Genomic DNA, 16,747 nt, shown 5'->3' with positions numbered 1-16,747 from the left:
GAACCAGCTGAACACCCCCACCTCCTTGTAGCCCTTTGTATAGTGTGGTTGGCCTAAAGATGCCAATGCCTTTGAGGCTGACAAAAATATGCATACGGTATGATGCTAGTGGCCATAACGATGCTATTGGTGTTAAAAGTAATGTGCTAGAGGTATTGACACCATGGGAAGGATTCTCCAGTCTTACTTATTTTACAAATTGAAGGTTTAAGTTTGTTGTTGGGTATGGTAATTCTGTTCCTGATTTATGCCAGTGCAAGCATAATCAGAGTTGAACCCAGGGATGGTGGTGGGTGGTGCTGACTTGCCAGTGGTTACAGAAGCAAAATGGAATTAATGGCAACTTGAGAAGAGTGTGGGTGTAACCTTGGCATTGCAGTCATAGGCTGGCAGCACTCCTAGTAGTAATGCTTCAACATCTTTGGAGGCAGAGAGTTGAAATGACCAAACAAGCAGTAATGATATAAACCTAGAACAACTGTATGGACTAGAGGCCTGCTAGATTTATCTACATGTGGCTTTGAACTTTATGACTAAATTAACTTGAACTTTAAAAAACAAAGATCCAGATATAGATATGAATCACAATATTTAAACAATTTTTCCAGCAGAGAAAAAAATGGTTTCTTAATACCTAACATAGCACTTTGCAACTTCATCCCAAGACTTCTGTGTGCCATTCAGAAGAGACAGAGGTGATGTCTCGGTGCACAAGCAGCACCGTGCATATACATAGGCATGCAAGTACAGAATCACATCTGCTGTCCTAGAGCAGCCTTCCCCAAACTTCAGCTTTCCCACTTAAGGGCTCACTTAGACAGTGTCTTGATACTACCAGCTGGAGGACCCCAGGCCTCAGCAAGCACCACAACTTAAGGCAAAAGAGTATCAGCTGCCAAGTGCTCTTATACTTCATGGACTCTCTGAAATCTTCAAGATTCTTAGTTCTGTATCACTAATAGGAAAGGCAAATGGTTTTCATCAGTGTGCCCTGAAACAAATCTGTGCTGCTGCAGTCATGCAGACAGGAGAAAGGGGAATTCTGGTGGAATAGGCCACCCCCCTCCCATCAGACACATTCATATTCTAAGCTTGTAGTCATAGCTGTTACTCACAGACTGTCCTGTTATTGTTCACAGGAGCATACGCAAGAGAATGAAAATGAAAATTGCTACATCACACTGATGAAACAGACTTTGCTGATTACAACAGACAACCAGTAATAATATCTGTAATGAAAGTGATTACAAAATTTCCCTGGTAATTTTCCTCAGTCCAATTGCTCATAGAATTAATAGCCCAGTAGAGACCTACTCAGCGAGGTATGAGTAGCCGAGAGGGGTTGCAAAAGAGCACAATCTCTCACTGTCTTTGTTTTCCTCCATTCTGTTCTGGGGTAGACAGGGTATATTTTAATCTGTGATGCGATCTGCAGAATAGCTTCAGGAGAACAGTTAGCCAGAGCCTCCCCTGCCCCTCTCAGCCATGCTCAATAAACCACTTAAGCTCTCTATTTCAATTTAGCCACACACCAAGTGGTTTCAATAAAATCTGCGTGCCAAGGATACCGTGGTCTTAAACATACATTCATAAAGTGCTTCAAAGTTCTGTCAAGTGAACTCCTTCCTTGTTTATCAAGTTTTAGTCTCTCTCACCGCTGTCTTCTCCTTCTTTCAACAAGCTTGGCACGTCTTGTCCTCTCACCCTTTTCTTGTAGGATTTATACCCCTTTGTTCTGGCCGCTGCTCTGCTCACGGCTGCTTCTAGGCTGCCTTCCCTGAAACACCATCCTCCCAGCAGTATGTAAGTGCTGCACCTGAGAGCTATCAAGTGCTAAGCAGAGCAGAATAATCACCTTCCTTGTTTTACACACCACAGTCCTCTTAACACAACATAAGACAACAGCTATGTTTCTTCAGACACTGTCACATTGTTAATTCCTATACGGCTGATCAGCCTCTGCGGCATTCCTCTCCAGCCAGTATTCAGCCTCCTGTTCTGTATTTGAGCCTCTGACTATCCTTTCCAATGCCCATCAATTGCAAAGATACTTATATATTTTTATAGGCATGCCAAAGATGTGTGTACATATATACATATGCAAACGCAGCCCTAAGCCTGAGAGAGTGATAAAAATATATTCATATATTTGTTATATAAGAATAGAATTAGGATTAGATTATACAAAATCTGTGACTCTTATGGCTCCTCCTTTCTCAGGGTAATTCTCAGACTAAGTAGGTATTTTGAAAGCTGATGGTTTCTGACCCTGTGGAGGAAAAGAAACCCCAAGCTTCGCTCTCTGAGGTCACCTTGGAATGATGCCTCCTCTTAACGGCAAGCTGGTTTAATTTGTACCTTGATTGGCAATTGAACTCAGAAATAACATAGATTTTGAAGTTGCTTATGAAGGGGTCACTCAAAAAAGGCTATAGGTGAAAAAAGTGGTGAAACTGGTAAAAAACTGGACTTCAGCAAGATGCAAGATTATGTAACTTGAGCAAACTGATATCATGAAAAAAATGAGCCCATCCGCTGATGAGAGTAAGCAAAGGAGTTTGTGGCCTCTTCTTCCCCACCTGTGTGGGGAAGCATTTCATTTGCACACTCACAAGAGGACCATATTACAAATCTTTCTAGCAATGTGCTAAGTGTTTAAGAACAATTTAGCCACCTAGTTTATTCCTTCTTGTAATGCATGTTTTCTATTGATTCCCACTTTGTCCTTTGGGATCTCAGTCCCAGTCAGGTCTCAGCTCATGAGGCAGGTAGTTCAGCAACACCTTCTGCAATTCTTTCCCTTCCTGCTGAGCAGAGATTATTCAAATGCTTTCAATTAACTTTTGCTTTAACCCTACCACTTTGTGACCCTGCCTGTAATTCACTCATTTTCTTTGTTTCTTATCACTTCAGTGTGTGTGCAGTCATTACAATATTGTCCTTTTGATGATGAAGTGTGACAGCTATAAAGCATCTCTGCCTGACCATTTCCCTCTGTTGTTTATCGTCTGGCAACATACTCCTTTTAATCCCTTTCTTGTTTCTTCTCTGAACGTTTGTAAATCTTTTCTTGATTCCACTTGCATTTGTACAGACCTGGATTCTGCAGTGTAGTTTTCAGGATATGCAAAGCTCAGGATTTCCTGTTTCCCAGTTTATGCCATTTTGCTTAATGCCATCTCTCATTTGTTCTTCACTAGCTTTCTCTTTCCTTCTCTTCAGCTAATTTTCTACCCATGAGACACTTTGCACTAAGCCTGAATTTTCAGTAATTCCAGAGGCCTCTCTGGAGGCAGGTCTGTATAACAATGGGGCAGAAGGAGATTAAGAGGGGCTGCTCAGTCATCCGGCCTGATGTGTATAATCCACATGCATGCCTGTGCATCACTGAGCTATGCTGATGTTCTTATTGCTTCACTAGTAACTCTTGTGCCTGGCTATAACTGCAAAGTAAATGGCAGTGAGCAAACAAAGGGAGTATAAGAGACTCTGACCCTGAATTAATTAGATCATGCCTGCTACTCCTGGTAATACAACCAAAGTTATATGGGAGAACACATAGCTTCATCTCTCATTTGCCGACTGCAGCTCTAGCCCACGCTTATTCAGGCACCTGTTCTGCAGACATCTTGTTCCCATTCTCCCCTTCTTTCATGCTCCTGAGATTTCAGTCAGAGCAGGGAATTATGCTCAGAGCCTGATGTGAATGCTGTCAGATCATTTGCTACAGCTGCAGCCAGCCACAAAAGGACCTAAAAGCCAGGGATTACCTCTTGTTCATTTGTTTTCTAAATCTGTCTTTTTAATCTCTATTTCTATGACACTGATGATCTCATTTTCCCTGTTGAAAATACCATCTACTCCTGTAATTAGAAGATTGCTGGTTCTGATACAGCATCTAATTTCTCAGTATCTGAGTATTATGAGGTCTGAAGTAAGCTACATGAAGAGAGATCTGAAGTAGTTTGAAATGGTGGATGACCTTAATTAAGTGTTAATTTAACAACTGTCTAAACAAAATACGTTGTAGATTGCAACAAACTGAATAAGCTGCTTTTGTAACTACAAGGTTCACAGATCTGTGATCTAAACCTCATTCTGACAGCATCTCCTGCACCATCATAACCCTATGCATCCTTAATGGATGCTCACACTAGCCCTGCTTTCTGATAATCTGCACGTAATGGATTTGTCCTAGAAATAACTCACTTGAGACTTCTTGTCTTTTTCCTACCTGATGATCTGCAGCAGAATCCTATGCAGCTATCAACTGCTTTTCCCCTTTTGTTTGCACCTAAGCACATCCTGTGTTTGTTCTTGTTGTTCATCCTCAGCCTTTGCCTTGAGTCTCCTTGCTGAAGGAGGGGACATGTGTTCTGACTCATTCTGGAACTCCAATTACCCTCTAGCTGGCACTGATGGGCTTTTTTTATAGAACAAATTGTAGAAGCTTTTTGGATGACTGGAAATGTCAGATCTTAGAGACTCTGTAGGGAAAGACATGGGAGATCCCTACTGTTGGGTTGGCATGACCACAGCAGCAAAGGTACACTCTATCTCCCCTCTCAATGTGCTGCTGTGGTGACACAACAGAGGCAGAGCATGTTCAACTACCTCATCCTGATTCAGTAATTCACACAGATGTTTTGCCTAAGAACAGCTAGTTAGGAATGACCTTGTTACACCACCCTTCTTTTTCATGGTCACTTGTACCTATTCTGGTCAGTGATACATGAAGCAGGGAGAAATGGGTTCACACATGTGGTCATTCAGAAGCCGTTGAATCTATACCTACTGCAGTAGAGTAACAGGTACTTTAGTGATATTAAGAGTAATGTTGAAGGAGGCAAGACTGATAACATAAATAGTGGTGGAAGGAGACATTATGGTGATATTAGCACCAAGTATCCATGGTCATGATGTTAATCTACAGTAGAACCACAGTACCATCTGTGTTAGTAAAGACATTTGCTTTCTGTCCTAACAAAGTATTACCAAACCAGAAGTGACTTGTTAATTGAACCCTAAAACATCTATAAATTCCCAGTTTGCATCCTGTGCTCTTGTCCTCCCACCCAGTGCTTGCTTTCATTTTATGCAATTAGTCTCGCCACTTGGATACCTTTTTCCTCATTTATAAGATATAACTACCCTCTCCAGTTTAAAATTGCTGCTGTGTTTGATATAGCATTAGTCACCCTTCAGTTAGTCTTCCATATGCTCTCCATCTCATGCCATTGCCTCTCATTAATCTTGTGTGCAGAGCTGTTGTATCTTGCTCTTTCCGTATTTTTTTACTCTGCACCAGTTTCTGTATCCTTTGCTGATTAGATTTTTCCATACTCAGAAGCACTGAGATGCTCTGCAGGGAGAAGCACATGCTGACACTGAGCTAGGAGCCGCAGCAAAGTAGCTGTGTGGTTTTGTGCTTCCATGGCCTCTGCTACCTCCTCTGGTGACTTCTAATTCAGTACCTGTGTTGGTGCTGCATAAGGCACTTGTGCTCTTAGGTACACCAGCTCTAGCGAGCCAAGAGGCAAATGGCTCTACAGGCAGGAGCAGGAGATAAGCAGCACTTGAAGGCTGTTTTTCCTGGCTGAACAGGCAGGGTCTGTTTTTTTCAGTGCCCATTCAACACCTCTTCATGTGTTCTTGAGAGCGCATCAACGTTTGTACCAAAGTCCCAGAATGCCTCCACTCTACCTTAAATATCACTTATGTACAGATAACGGGTCATCTGTCATTATAGTGTATGGCCTTTTTATCTGGCACATTAATAACCTATTACAGCCCTGATGGCAGTAACGCTCTTTTTTTTCCACATGCTCCTGCCTTTCTCTGCTGTTTTTTGGCAGATTGATGGATTTGCCCTGAAATAATGAGTCTGATTTCCTCCTCCTGTCATGCTTTCTGCCATAAAAAGTGACAGTTATTGCTGTCAAATCAGAATTGCAGTGTTTATGGTCAACCTATAGTCGTTTGCATAAACGAATGCGACTGTAAGATGTGAGGCAGCAGGGAATCGCACCCTTCCGCCGCAGCACTTACATCCTCATTATTTTACTTCTGTAGAGTCTCCTGTGTCTACTTGTGCTAGGCAGGGCTGTATAAATAAAACAATTTTATGCAGCATACAAACAGAGTCTTTATTTAAGCAGAGCTCTTTCTGAGCACAGTGTGAGATTTTCAAGGGAAAGTCAGGATCTGGCCCACCATGAACAAATACACTGCAGTTACACAGAAACAGCCCATGCTGAGGTAACTAATGCTCTTCCTCTTTGTTTGCAGTTCAGAGAGGCTGGTCAAGGAGGCTTGTGTAACCAAGCTATCATGCTGATCACAGATGGAGCAGTGGAGGATTATGAAGCTGTTTTTGAAAAGTACAACTGGCCAGATCGGAAGGTTTGTCTGGGAAGTGCTAAATGGAAAGCATGAGGAAAGGTACTATCCTGCTATGGTGGGAATGGAAGAGCGTGAGCCAGGATGTCAGGCAGAGCTGAGCACTCACATCCTTCGATACCCACACGCATCCATCTGTAAACACAAAGCAAACCAGCCAGGCAGGAGCCTGCTGTGGTGGTTTTAGAGGTGGTAGGATCACAAATGGATAGCTGTAGGTCAGTGAAGATTTATTATATTTTCATACACTTTGATTTCTAAAGGTGTGACAATCAAAACATTCTCCTGATAAAATGATAAAGACTAAGCTGAGTACTTCAAAATAATTAAAAAAAAAAAAAAAGTATTTTAATCCCATCCAAGGCTGTTTATAATTGGTGCTGTTTGGGAAAGGTTTGGCTATTACCAGTTCTTACAGTATGCAAAAGAATGGCCCATACAAACTCTCTAGGTGTCTTCCAGCCCTATTTACCTTGGGGTCTATGATTACAAGCTTGTACTAGCAAAGCAGACTGTGAAAGAAGAATAGAGCAGGGTTCATCCTAAACCCTCATGATTTATTTGCTTACCTCATCCCAGGCAGCAGCAATGCACAAAGGGAGAGAAGCAGCCCAGTGACAGACCGGAGCAAGCGGCTGTTAAAGCAGCTAATTTCAGGATTGGCTCTTTTGTTGCTGGTCAAACACAGGAGAAATGGTGAAGCTTTCTCTAAATGATTCATGCAGCCAGCTGTTCCCCTGGGTAAAGGATTCCTGTGAGCTATAAACCTCTCCACATGTGGTTGCTGTGCCTGGCAGAACTGCTATCATAAAATCAAACAGAATTCGCACTTGTTATTCATGCCTTGTTATTCAGATGACCTCAGGTGCTACTTGGCTTTCTGGGCTTATTGTAAATGGAAATCAAGTTCCAGCCCACAAAATGCAAAACAAATGGAGCAAGAGGCTCCTGTCTCTGTGTGAAGGCAGAGCTATTGCTATGCACCACAAATAAGCATTCACACTAGTGCATAGCAGGATGCTAAACCTCAGCCATTTGGATTTGTTAGCACATTGCAGCCTAATTCTTCTATCTTTGCATTCTTGTTCCCAGGTCCGGGTTTTCACTTACCTCATTGGACGGGAGGTCACTTTTGCCCCCAGTGTGAAATGGATCGCCTGCAACAACAAAGGTACTGTATGAGAACAGTTCCCTGACCCCCGTCACATGTACCATGCATGAACTGCAGCCACAGGGCCCTGGACTCCTGTACGGCTCAGCCACTACAGCCTGGGGCCCAGGAACCCTTGATTGGAAAGCAATCTAAGGAAAACCAGACCCTGCTAGTCCATGTTCAGAGTGACTGTGTCCAACTAACACAAGTCCTCCGTGCTGAGCCACCACATTTTCCTGTCATGGTGCCAAGGGACACTATGACCGAGATTCATGCTGGCTGTAGTCCACCTAAGTCCCTGTGCTTATCGTGTCCCACTTGCTGGCTTTTGACAATCTGTCTAAAACTCTGTCAGAAAACCTGTGACATCTTTTGGCTGAGATACAAAACTAATATCTCTTCTTTAAAGATTTAACAGCATTTTTCATGAGGTCTGCAGGTTCACCCCTATATCCTGACCAAATTCTTTGTGTGCAAGTGGTTTCACTGAGGTACCAGAATAGCTTGTTAATCCCACCACAAACCCAATATTCTGAATATGGCATGAATGGGAAAATCCATTCAGAGTAGGTGAGTCACCTCTATACATTTGGGGCCAGTTAAAAAGTCCAGTTAGCCTTAACAGACTTTGCAAGGGTAAAAGAAGAGAATGGGGAAAAAGAAAAGCTGTTTGGGCATGACTTGGCCTCAGCCTGCATGGAGACAGTCAGAAATGCTTGCTACACCAGTATCCTGCTTAAACAGCGAAAGGAAGGGAAGATTGAAGCTGGGGGCTGACTAGCTAGGTATATTGACTCTTTTTCTGTCTGAGCAGTGGCTCCAGCAGACTATGAAATGCATGGGTGCATTTGCTACTGAAAATAATTGACAGACAAGAGTTGCTAGCCTGCAGAATGTCTGTGAGTTGAGGACCTCAAAGGCTCAAATGTTTGTCTCTTAACACTCTGAATCACACGTAACACTCTTAGGTTTTGATATATGAAACAAAAACCTGGATTTCAGATTGCATGATCAGCCCTAAGATTAGTGACATGGAATTCACTGTGCTGTTGGTTCACCACAAAATGTGAGAATGGATTCTCCTGAATAACCAGAGAACAAAAATGTGCTCTTTGCACTTGAATTCTCACTTACCAGACTTGAGCTCTGCACAAGGCTCACTGATTTTGGTTCTTCTCCTTCAGCACATTGTATAGCTCTTGCAGTCCTTGTTTTCAAGCACACTAAATCTGTTCCCACATCACAAAACTTATCAGATCATGAGCCCTTTCACATGGTAGTGTCTTCCATCTATCAGACATACTCTGTCCCATGCCAAGTACAACCAATCAGTTCCATGTGGTGAGAAGCAGGAATCATTGTGACATTACACTGTTATCATTTCTAACCGGTTACGCAGATAGTTTTAAGGACTTTTTGATAACTTGAAAACCTTCCTCCCCTGTACTCCTTGTTGTAGTATTAGACGGGCATGGGTCCATCTGCAGAGGCAGAGGAAAATAGGCAACTTGCGCTTTTAGGTTCTGCTTCCAACAGGTAGGTGTAAGTAGTCACTATCCTTGGACATAAAGCTAGGCAAACTGAAGAGTAGAGTGCTGGAAAAAGTCTGGAAGAGAAGTTGGGAGTTTGGGCTTAGTATAAAATTGGGCAGGGTAAGTGGGTAGCCTGGTGGAATACTTTGCATATGTCTGGCCTTCAGGAACAAAGGCAGCCTGATTACTGGTGATTGGGGTTTTTTTACTTAGGATTTTCCTAAGACCCAAAGCAACATTTTGCATCTATTTGGCATGATGTCCAGACTCCGGTCTTGTGCATTGGTCCTGTATTTCGAGAAGAACAGAGCCAATCCTTTGAAACTCTAAATTTCCACAGAAACGTGTCCACAGAAGCTTGTGGTACAAGGCACTTTCTGTAAAGAGCAGATAAGCCATCTGGGTATAGAGTCTTTGACATCTAGTTTTCTAGCTTTGTACAGACGCTCACTTAAAATACTGAAGACATGTGAGCAGCGTGACTCTCACCTCTGTTTTTCCATGAAGGCTACTACACTCAGATCTCCACACTGGCAGATGTCCAGGAGAATGTGATGGAATACCTGCATGTCCTCAGCCGCCCCATGGTCATCAACCACGACCATGACATTATTTGGACTGAAGCCTACATGGACAGTGCGGTAAGGACTTGCAGCACAAGTCTTTAAGTCAACAAGCAGTAGGGCCTATGGGCCAAACTGGCAAAGGCATTAGACACCCAGCTAGTACGTTAGGCATATAACTTGTCCCAGATTCCCATCTAAATATCTTATGTGTATCAGAATCTAAATAAGTCCTGAAATTTATGTAAAACCATAAGTTGGTTGATTGATAGAAATTACTGAGCTCTGGCACTGCTGGGACAGTATTTTTTTTCTGCTCACTCCTGGAGTTGAGATGTGTATGCAGACTCAGGTTTGAATCTGCAGTGACCAGGGAGCCCAGGACTAATCGCACAGGTACAGCATGATTTAAGTAGTGCTTGTGTGAAAGCAGGTTGCCTTCTAAAGGATTATTCACAGGAAAGATTTACAGCTCAGGATATGGGTCAGAGAGATTTATTTCTTCCAGCTCAGTAGCTAAATGTATACTGGTTGCCACTCAAAGATACAGATCTTAGTTTGGGAAGCAGACTCGCTCTTTCCTTCCTTGAGCTAGCAAGTCCTAATGTCACTGCGGTGGCCCTGTACTCAGCCCTGTGGGTAAAGGACACATGACAAAGGACCAGACAGTCAGCACTCCCCGTACTCATTGCTTTGTCTCAGGCCTGCCATATGTGAAGACGTTTGGACCACGAGCAAGTGCTATTATAGTGTTGTGAAGGCAGCTTGGAAATTCGAAGGAGTGAAGGGAAGGACAAAGGAGTAAACCTTCACTGAAGGAGCCTTTCCCTTCTCTTCCCCAGATAGAAGATATTCCTCAGCCTCTGTCTCCATACCTTTTTACATTGCCAAAGTTATAATTCTTATTTTGTGGCTATGCGTCCCCTACCTCTGTGCTGTGGCTGACCACTGAGGCTGCAGCCATGGCCCGTTAGCTCAGTGAGGGTGACGTGGGAATGTCTCCTGCTGCAGGAACTGTGCCAAGTGAGAGCTGAGGACATGGTACTTGAGTGTGCAAAGCAAAACCTCCAGAAATGCTGCTAAACCCAGCAAGTTTATTTTACCAGCAGGCATGCCACTCCTGGCACTGGAGTACGGTGTCACACTTCCCAAGGCAGCCACAGGGACTTGTTTGTTGCATTTCTTTTCTTGCTGCATCTCTTCTCTTGCTGCTCGTTTTCCTATTCTCTTCCTCTGCCCCAGTCTCTCCCATCTTTGGTTCACCCCTCCATTCGTGTACTCATTCATCTGTTCGTCCATGTCTCTCACTAGCTGCCACAGTCTGAGGAGGTAACTGCACCCCCGTGTTTTGTGAGCGTGCCGTTTCCCTCGTGCCAGTTGGTGTGTCAGTGCTCACAGCCACAGCTGGCCTGTACATCTGGAGGGGGGTGGGGGCTGCAGCACTGGAGGGGTCCTCTTACACTCACAAGAAGAGGAGGGGAAATGATGGATGTACTGGAGAGCTGTGCTTGTGCTGTTGGTTCAGAGTCGGTAGGGGTGTTCGTGTTGTGCAGTAGCTTAGTTCACTGTATCTCTTTCTCCATATATCCACTAAGTGCTGGAGAAGTTTACTTGCTGTGTCTTAGTGTGAGTGAGTGTTGCTGTGAATGGAAAGTTTCCACAAAGAATTATCCAGATCAGTAATTCAAGAGACCAAGCTCAAGTCTCCTTCATGTGACTTTATAGATTATTGCCTCACTCTATTATGCTTCCTAGCATGTATAATAATGGAGACAGAAGGTCATTTCTTGCCTTACTACTTACTTGACCAAGTAAGAGACGAAAGGGAGATGCTACTGGCTTTGAGGGATTAGGTTCTTTTGATAGCTAGGTATGTTTGAGAGATTTCTTCACGTGTCTTGCCTTTTTTGCCTCCTTTCATGTGTGCTTTTAGAGCATCTGGCTTCTGCAGAACTGAGAGTATCTGCTTCTCATTACATGTCCATGTCCTGTATCCCCTGTAGAGATAGCTCACCATAATCTGTTTGGACCATGATTTGTCTCTGTTTTTCCTAAGCTTAGATGGTTAAGTAACAAGTATACATAAGCAGGCTCTGTGTGTATTTATGCCCTTTAAATATTTGCCTTTGGTGTTTCTCGTTTGTGGTATTTATGTGTTTGCAATATAGATGACATCTTGTTTGTGATTTTGCTCATATTTGTGTTGCTTTTTTCTATCCTGTACTCCTTGTTTTGGTGGTTTTTACACTTGTTGTATAAGTGCTCATGTCTACACTCCCAATGCGTGGTGGGTATAAATTGTGCCATCACTTCTGCAGGTTTTTGTAGCAGCTCTTTAATTCTTCTTTCTTCAACACACTTCACTGACATTCATCCCATCATCATCACCCCTCACGAGCAAGCATCCATCCCACGATCTTGTTGGATACAGAGTATTGAGAAGTACTGTCATCTGTTTTCAGAGGGGTGTGGGATGCAAGGAGGTGGCTACTTGTAATCAACATCAGGGGTCTTTGGGAATTCCGGTGCCTTTTGTTCAGGTTATCTGTGGTACTGCATTTGCTAACATACGGCTCGTTCTTCTGTGACAGCTCTTTGCATCTCAGGCTCAAAGTCTGTTGCTCATGACAACAGTGGCTATGCCAGTCTTCAGCAAAAAGAACGAGACGGTGAGTGCAACACAGGATTCCTCTCCTTCAGCCAGCAAAGGTGAAAAGGGTACAGCAGACCTTTGCAAGGTTTTAAAGCCAATGGGTCTCTGAAAGAACAGCCAGCCATTAAAGACTGTGGTAGACCTCTGGCAGGAAGGGCAGCTGACAATTTATGTAACAAAATTGATAGTTTGAATACTGTCTTTTCAAAATACCCCTTGAACATTATATTTCCCCTGTTTTATCCCTTCCATTTTCAAACTGAGCCTAGTTCACAAACCCATAAAGTTTCAGGCTGGAAGAGATCATTACCTTGTCTAGTCTGTGCTTTTTACTGCAGACCTTTACATTTCATATAGATGGTTTTTCATGAGCCAAATAACCTGTGTTTGGCAAAAGCATCATTGAAGAAAGGCATCCAGCCCTGACCTCTCTATTGTGGTTTCTCACTCTGCAATAAAACCTGGTATCTAAATTCCACTTCCAATTTGTCTGGTCTCACCTTCCTGCCATAATGACTTTCTCTGCAGATTAAAAAGCCTGTGTCCTTTTGTATCTTCCCCTGGCCCTAAAAACAATTGTCTGCCTTCTCCACCTGAGGCTGGCCTTAACCTGTAGTAGCACGGCTCTGCAGTGAGATCCTGTGTGTTGTTTTCCCATCGTGTCCTCTGAACACTTATTAAACAACCAGTTCGCCATTTCACAGGGCATTCCTTTTTCCTAGGTTAACAGTTCTGTGTTTGGCATTTGGTTTAATCGACCCAAGCTGTCAACCGATCCATGTTGTTTTGCTTGATTGCCTTGTCCTTATTGTATATTTATATATACTGATACTGAGGGGGTTTCCCTCAAAACTTGTTTTCAGTGATTTTATGCTACTTCTGAGCCATAGTTAAAGATGCTGACTAGTGCTGGGTAGAAATACTCCTTTTCATAAAAACTGGAGCAAGCTCTTTAGACTTTTTTAAGGTATGTTAGCTGGTTTTCAATTAACATATTCACACAGGCCTGGAGAGGATACCGAAGAGACTCATAGGAACACAATAATGTGTATTTAGGTAGAAAACTACACAGGTCTTGCTCCTGAAAACTGATTCTCCTTTGTTTTTTAAGCGATCTCATGGCATTCTCCTGGGTGTGGTAGGCTCCGATGTACCACTGAGGGAGTTGTTAAAACTTGCTCCACGGTATAAGGTAAGACTGAGATAAACTGACTTGCTATTTTGCACAGCGAAATCACCAGTCATTCTTCCACGGGCATGACTGAAAAATCATTCCTCTGCCTGTAGGAAGAACTATAAGTGTGAAGCAAGAGATGCTGGATGTGGTGATGTGTGCTTTCTATATAGGACATGGGAAATCATTCACTATTAGAAGCTCTTACGCTGCTTCAGAAACACAAGGACTGGATGATCCAGTAGATTGGTACAGGTCATGGAGTGTTTGCATCTTGGTGCTCACTAACCTAGATCCCTTGGAGCTGATACAGACCTGACAGCCTATCTCAGAAGAATTGAAGTTTTATATCCAGTTCTCAGTGCACAAAAGCTGCCACGCCAACTGGCAAGAATTAAGCTAGTTTCACTTAGCAGAAAAACTGAGGACTGAATGGACTGCAGAGAGCCAAATTTTCTGCCATGCCCAGAGGTTTCTTTATCCAGATCAGCATGAAGATTTTTTGGCAGGAGAGTGCACGGGAAGTTGGCTTTCATTCACTTGTGCTGTACCTAAATAAAGTATTTGCTCTCCAGAATTGTTAGTCCAACAACTTTCCACTAGCTCTATGTTCAGTATATGTAAAAATAGTGCGTTCATCCATAGGAGCCCTCCACACACACACACACACCCCCCACAAGATGCAGTTTAGTTTGATTTCTGCTGTGATGTCTGTGCAGTGACCTTTTGTTCAATCAGTCTGCACATCAGGAGACAGCAAAGCACATCTGAGGACCACCATGATATCAGGTGATTTGAGCCATCATTTCCAGTTTTCAATTTCTCTCTGGTACCCATCAGACAACTACCACCAGTTAGGCAGTTGTCCAAAATCTAACTGCTGAAGACTCACAGAACTGAAAATGCTGCCAGAGGCCATGAATCTGTGTGGTGTTTCCAGACATAGATGCAGGGCAGACCATTCATATGCAGCTATAGGAAACAATCCTTCAGGCAACCCAGGAACTGAGTGGTGGGCTGCATACACTCAGCACCAAAAGCTAGCTGATTTGGGTCTATGGAAACCTTATCTAGGAGTTTCAATTTTTATGGATGTTTATTTTCTCTGTACGACCATCTGCTCTCACCATGTCACTCAAAGGCTATGTGTCACAAAAGTCTTTCTTCTGGGACAAGGAAGGACACTGTTCTTTCCTCCAAGCGGTGACAGGGAAGGAGGGAAAATTATCTGAAGGATGTCCTTACATCAGAGGCAGGAAGTGATCTCCCAGAACCTCTTCCAACTCCAGACCAATTTAGAAACCTCGGATCCTCAACTTAATCCCCTGGCATATGGATTACAAAGGGCCAGTTCCAGAGTTACAGCCCTTGAGAGGCTGTACGTTTATGATCATGCTGACTGGGCTGGGAAATTTCAGCTTTAGCAGGCCAACAAGGAAGTTTGCTGTAGTCCTGATTCAATGCCTTCATTTCACTTCTGCCATGCTGAGCTGAGCTCCATGTGCTCTGCAAAAAACTGCTTCGCATAGGTAGAGTCCGAAGTTTTGATCTGGGGTGTGTGAAACACTGAATTCATTCCCTCCAAAAGAGCACAGACAGATCGTAAATGACTTGCCTCCCCACTTCCCAACTCTTATCCCTGCAGGATTGTCTGTATAGGAATATAAATTTGCCACATTTTTTTGAAGACAGAAACCTTAGCCATTCTTGTTTTCCTTGAGGCACCTCTTGTTTTGGCAAGCATAGGCTATCAGCAGGATTTTAGCAACTTGGGGTTTAGCTGGAATTTGTATTATATATGGGCTTGATCTGAGTAATTGCTCTCTCAAAATCTCTTCCAAATCAGGTAAACCAATGCCTGCTCTTGTTAGATTGTGCTATTCCTTAAAATGCGTTTTAAAACTACAGGGTTGTACAATTGGCCTAGGCTGGGTCTGGTCTTGACAGCACTGAAACGTAATGTAAAGCTCCTCTGAAGACTGACCGGGTTTCCAGGGAAGCTATCTGTGAGATTAATACTCACTTGATCACTAACTGCTCTGCATAGGTAGTGACTGGCATACAGACCTGTCACCACTGTTTCTGTATTGTTTACAACATTCCCCATTCTTGCCCATACTATGTGCAGACTGCTATGCCTGCTGTGGAGGGCTTATTCTGCCTCTGGATGGTAACTGTCCACGAGGACAATCATACTTTAGGAGGGCATCTTTTCCTGAATGCGTACACAGATCAGCTACCTGCCCATCCTTTTGTGCATCCCATCATAGTCAGCCTGCTCAGACAGAGCAGCCAGAGACCTGGAGATAAATGGTTTGGGATGGACCCTGTTTTCTGCCAGTCAATGCCTTAAAAAAGGGAAATATTTCTGAATACTTGTGGTGCCAGGGTATCAGTGGCACTCATTTCACAGCAGTGTTTAGAGCTAAAACACTAATTATTGTAACGCTTCTTTCTCCAGCTGGGTGTCCATGGATACGCCTTTCTGAACACCAACAATGGGTACATCCTTTCACATCCAGACCTCCGTCCTTTGGTATGTATAGCTGTGAATTTGAGAACCTTTGCTTACTTAGAAACAGCAGCTTTTAGGGATGTTCCTGATTGCTCATATTTTACTGAGCTGTGGAGGCTACCAGGCTCTGATATATAGGCACCCAGGAGCATGAGGGCCAGAGAAATCAGTTCCACATACAAAGGTGTGTATTTGGACAGACACGTATGAAGTGTAAAGTACCCTGCTTGTCTGTTCTCCTGCATGTGAGAGCTGTATTTGTGTGTGATTGCTGTACTGTGGGTGCACATGTATCTGCATCAACGCAAGGTTTCACTGCTGGGCATATCTCCTACAAGAAGATTTAGCATGAGTAGCACCCTAGTAATAGCTACCCAACAGCTGTAGTGTGGACAGTCTGGGAATCTGAGGATAGTAGCGTCCACAGATCTTAGGGCCATGGTAAGTCAGATACAATTGAGATACCAGTAGGCTGCAAAGATCCTCTGGGACTTGAGAGAGTGGACACAAGGACAACATTTCTCCCTTGCGGTGACACCTGGAGCTCCAGGTTGCACATCTGTCTGCAAGCACACAGCTGGCCACATTACTCAGATACCCAAGCATGCAATGATTTCACATTTCATACACATGCCTGTCACCACAAACTCACCTGCATGCAGCTATAAGCTTCCTCTTGCCTTGGTGAGTTCATGGTAGCTATCTTCAAAAAGGAAGCTTAGCACAGGAAGACCACAGGCACCAGTAGTTACTTAAGT

The 16,747-nt window shown here is 43.5% G+C and overlaps 1 protein-coding gene across 1 annotated transcript in view; it reads left to right on the top strand.

Moving 5' to 3' along the window:
* The window catches only part of CACNA2D4 (calcium voltage-gated channel auxiliary subunit alpha2delta 4), a gene marked incomplete at both ends in the record, with an annotated part of 129,388 nt that overhangs the window by 24,092 nt on the left and 88,549 nt on the right, over window positions 1-16,747 (top strand). The window contains 7 exons of the mRNA XM_080609673.1: window positions 6,289-6,402; window positions 7,492-7,570; window positions 9,592-9,725; window positions 10,959-10,976; window positions 12,239-12,316; window positions 13,412-13,492; window positions 15,936-16,010. Of these exons, the coding sequence (XP_080465799.1) occupies window positions 6,289-6,402; window positions 7,492-7,570; window positions 9,592-9,725; window positions 10,959-10,976; window positions 12,239-12,316; window positions 13,412-13,492; window positions 15,936-16,010 (579 nt within the window). The remainder of the gene's footprint in view (window positions 1-6,288; window positions 6,403-7,491; window positions 7,571-9,591; window positions 9,726-10,958; window positions 10,977-12,238; window positions 12,317-13,411; window positions 13,493-15,935; window positions 16,011-16,747) is intronic.

This window comes from Psittacula echo, assembly GCF_963264785.1.
Source record: "Psittacula echo genome assembly, chromosome: 1".
Classification (NCBI taxonomy): domain Eukaryota; kingdom Metazoa; phylum Chordata; class Aves; order Psittaciformes; family Psittacidae; genus Psittacula; species Psittacula echo.
Note: the sequence above shows the minus strand (reverse complement) of the source record. Positions and strands in the feature narration are given on the sequence as shown.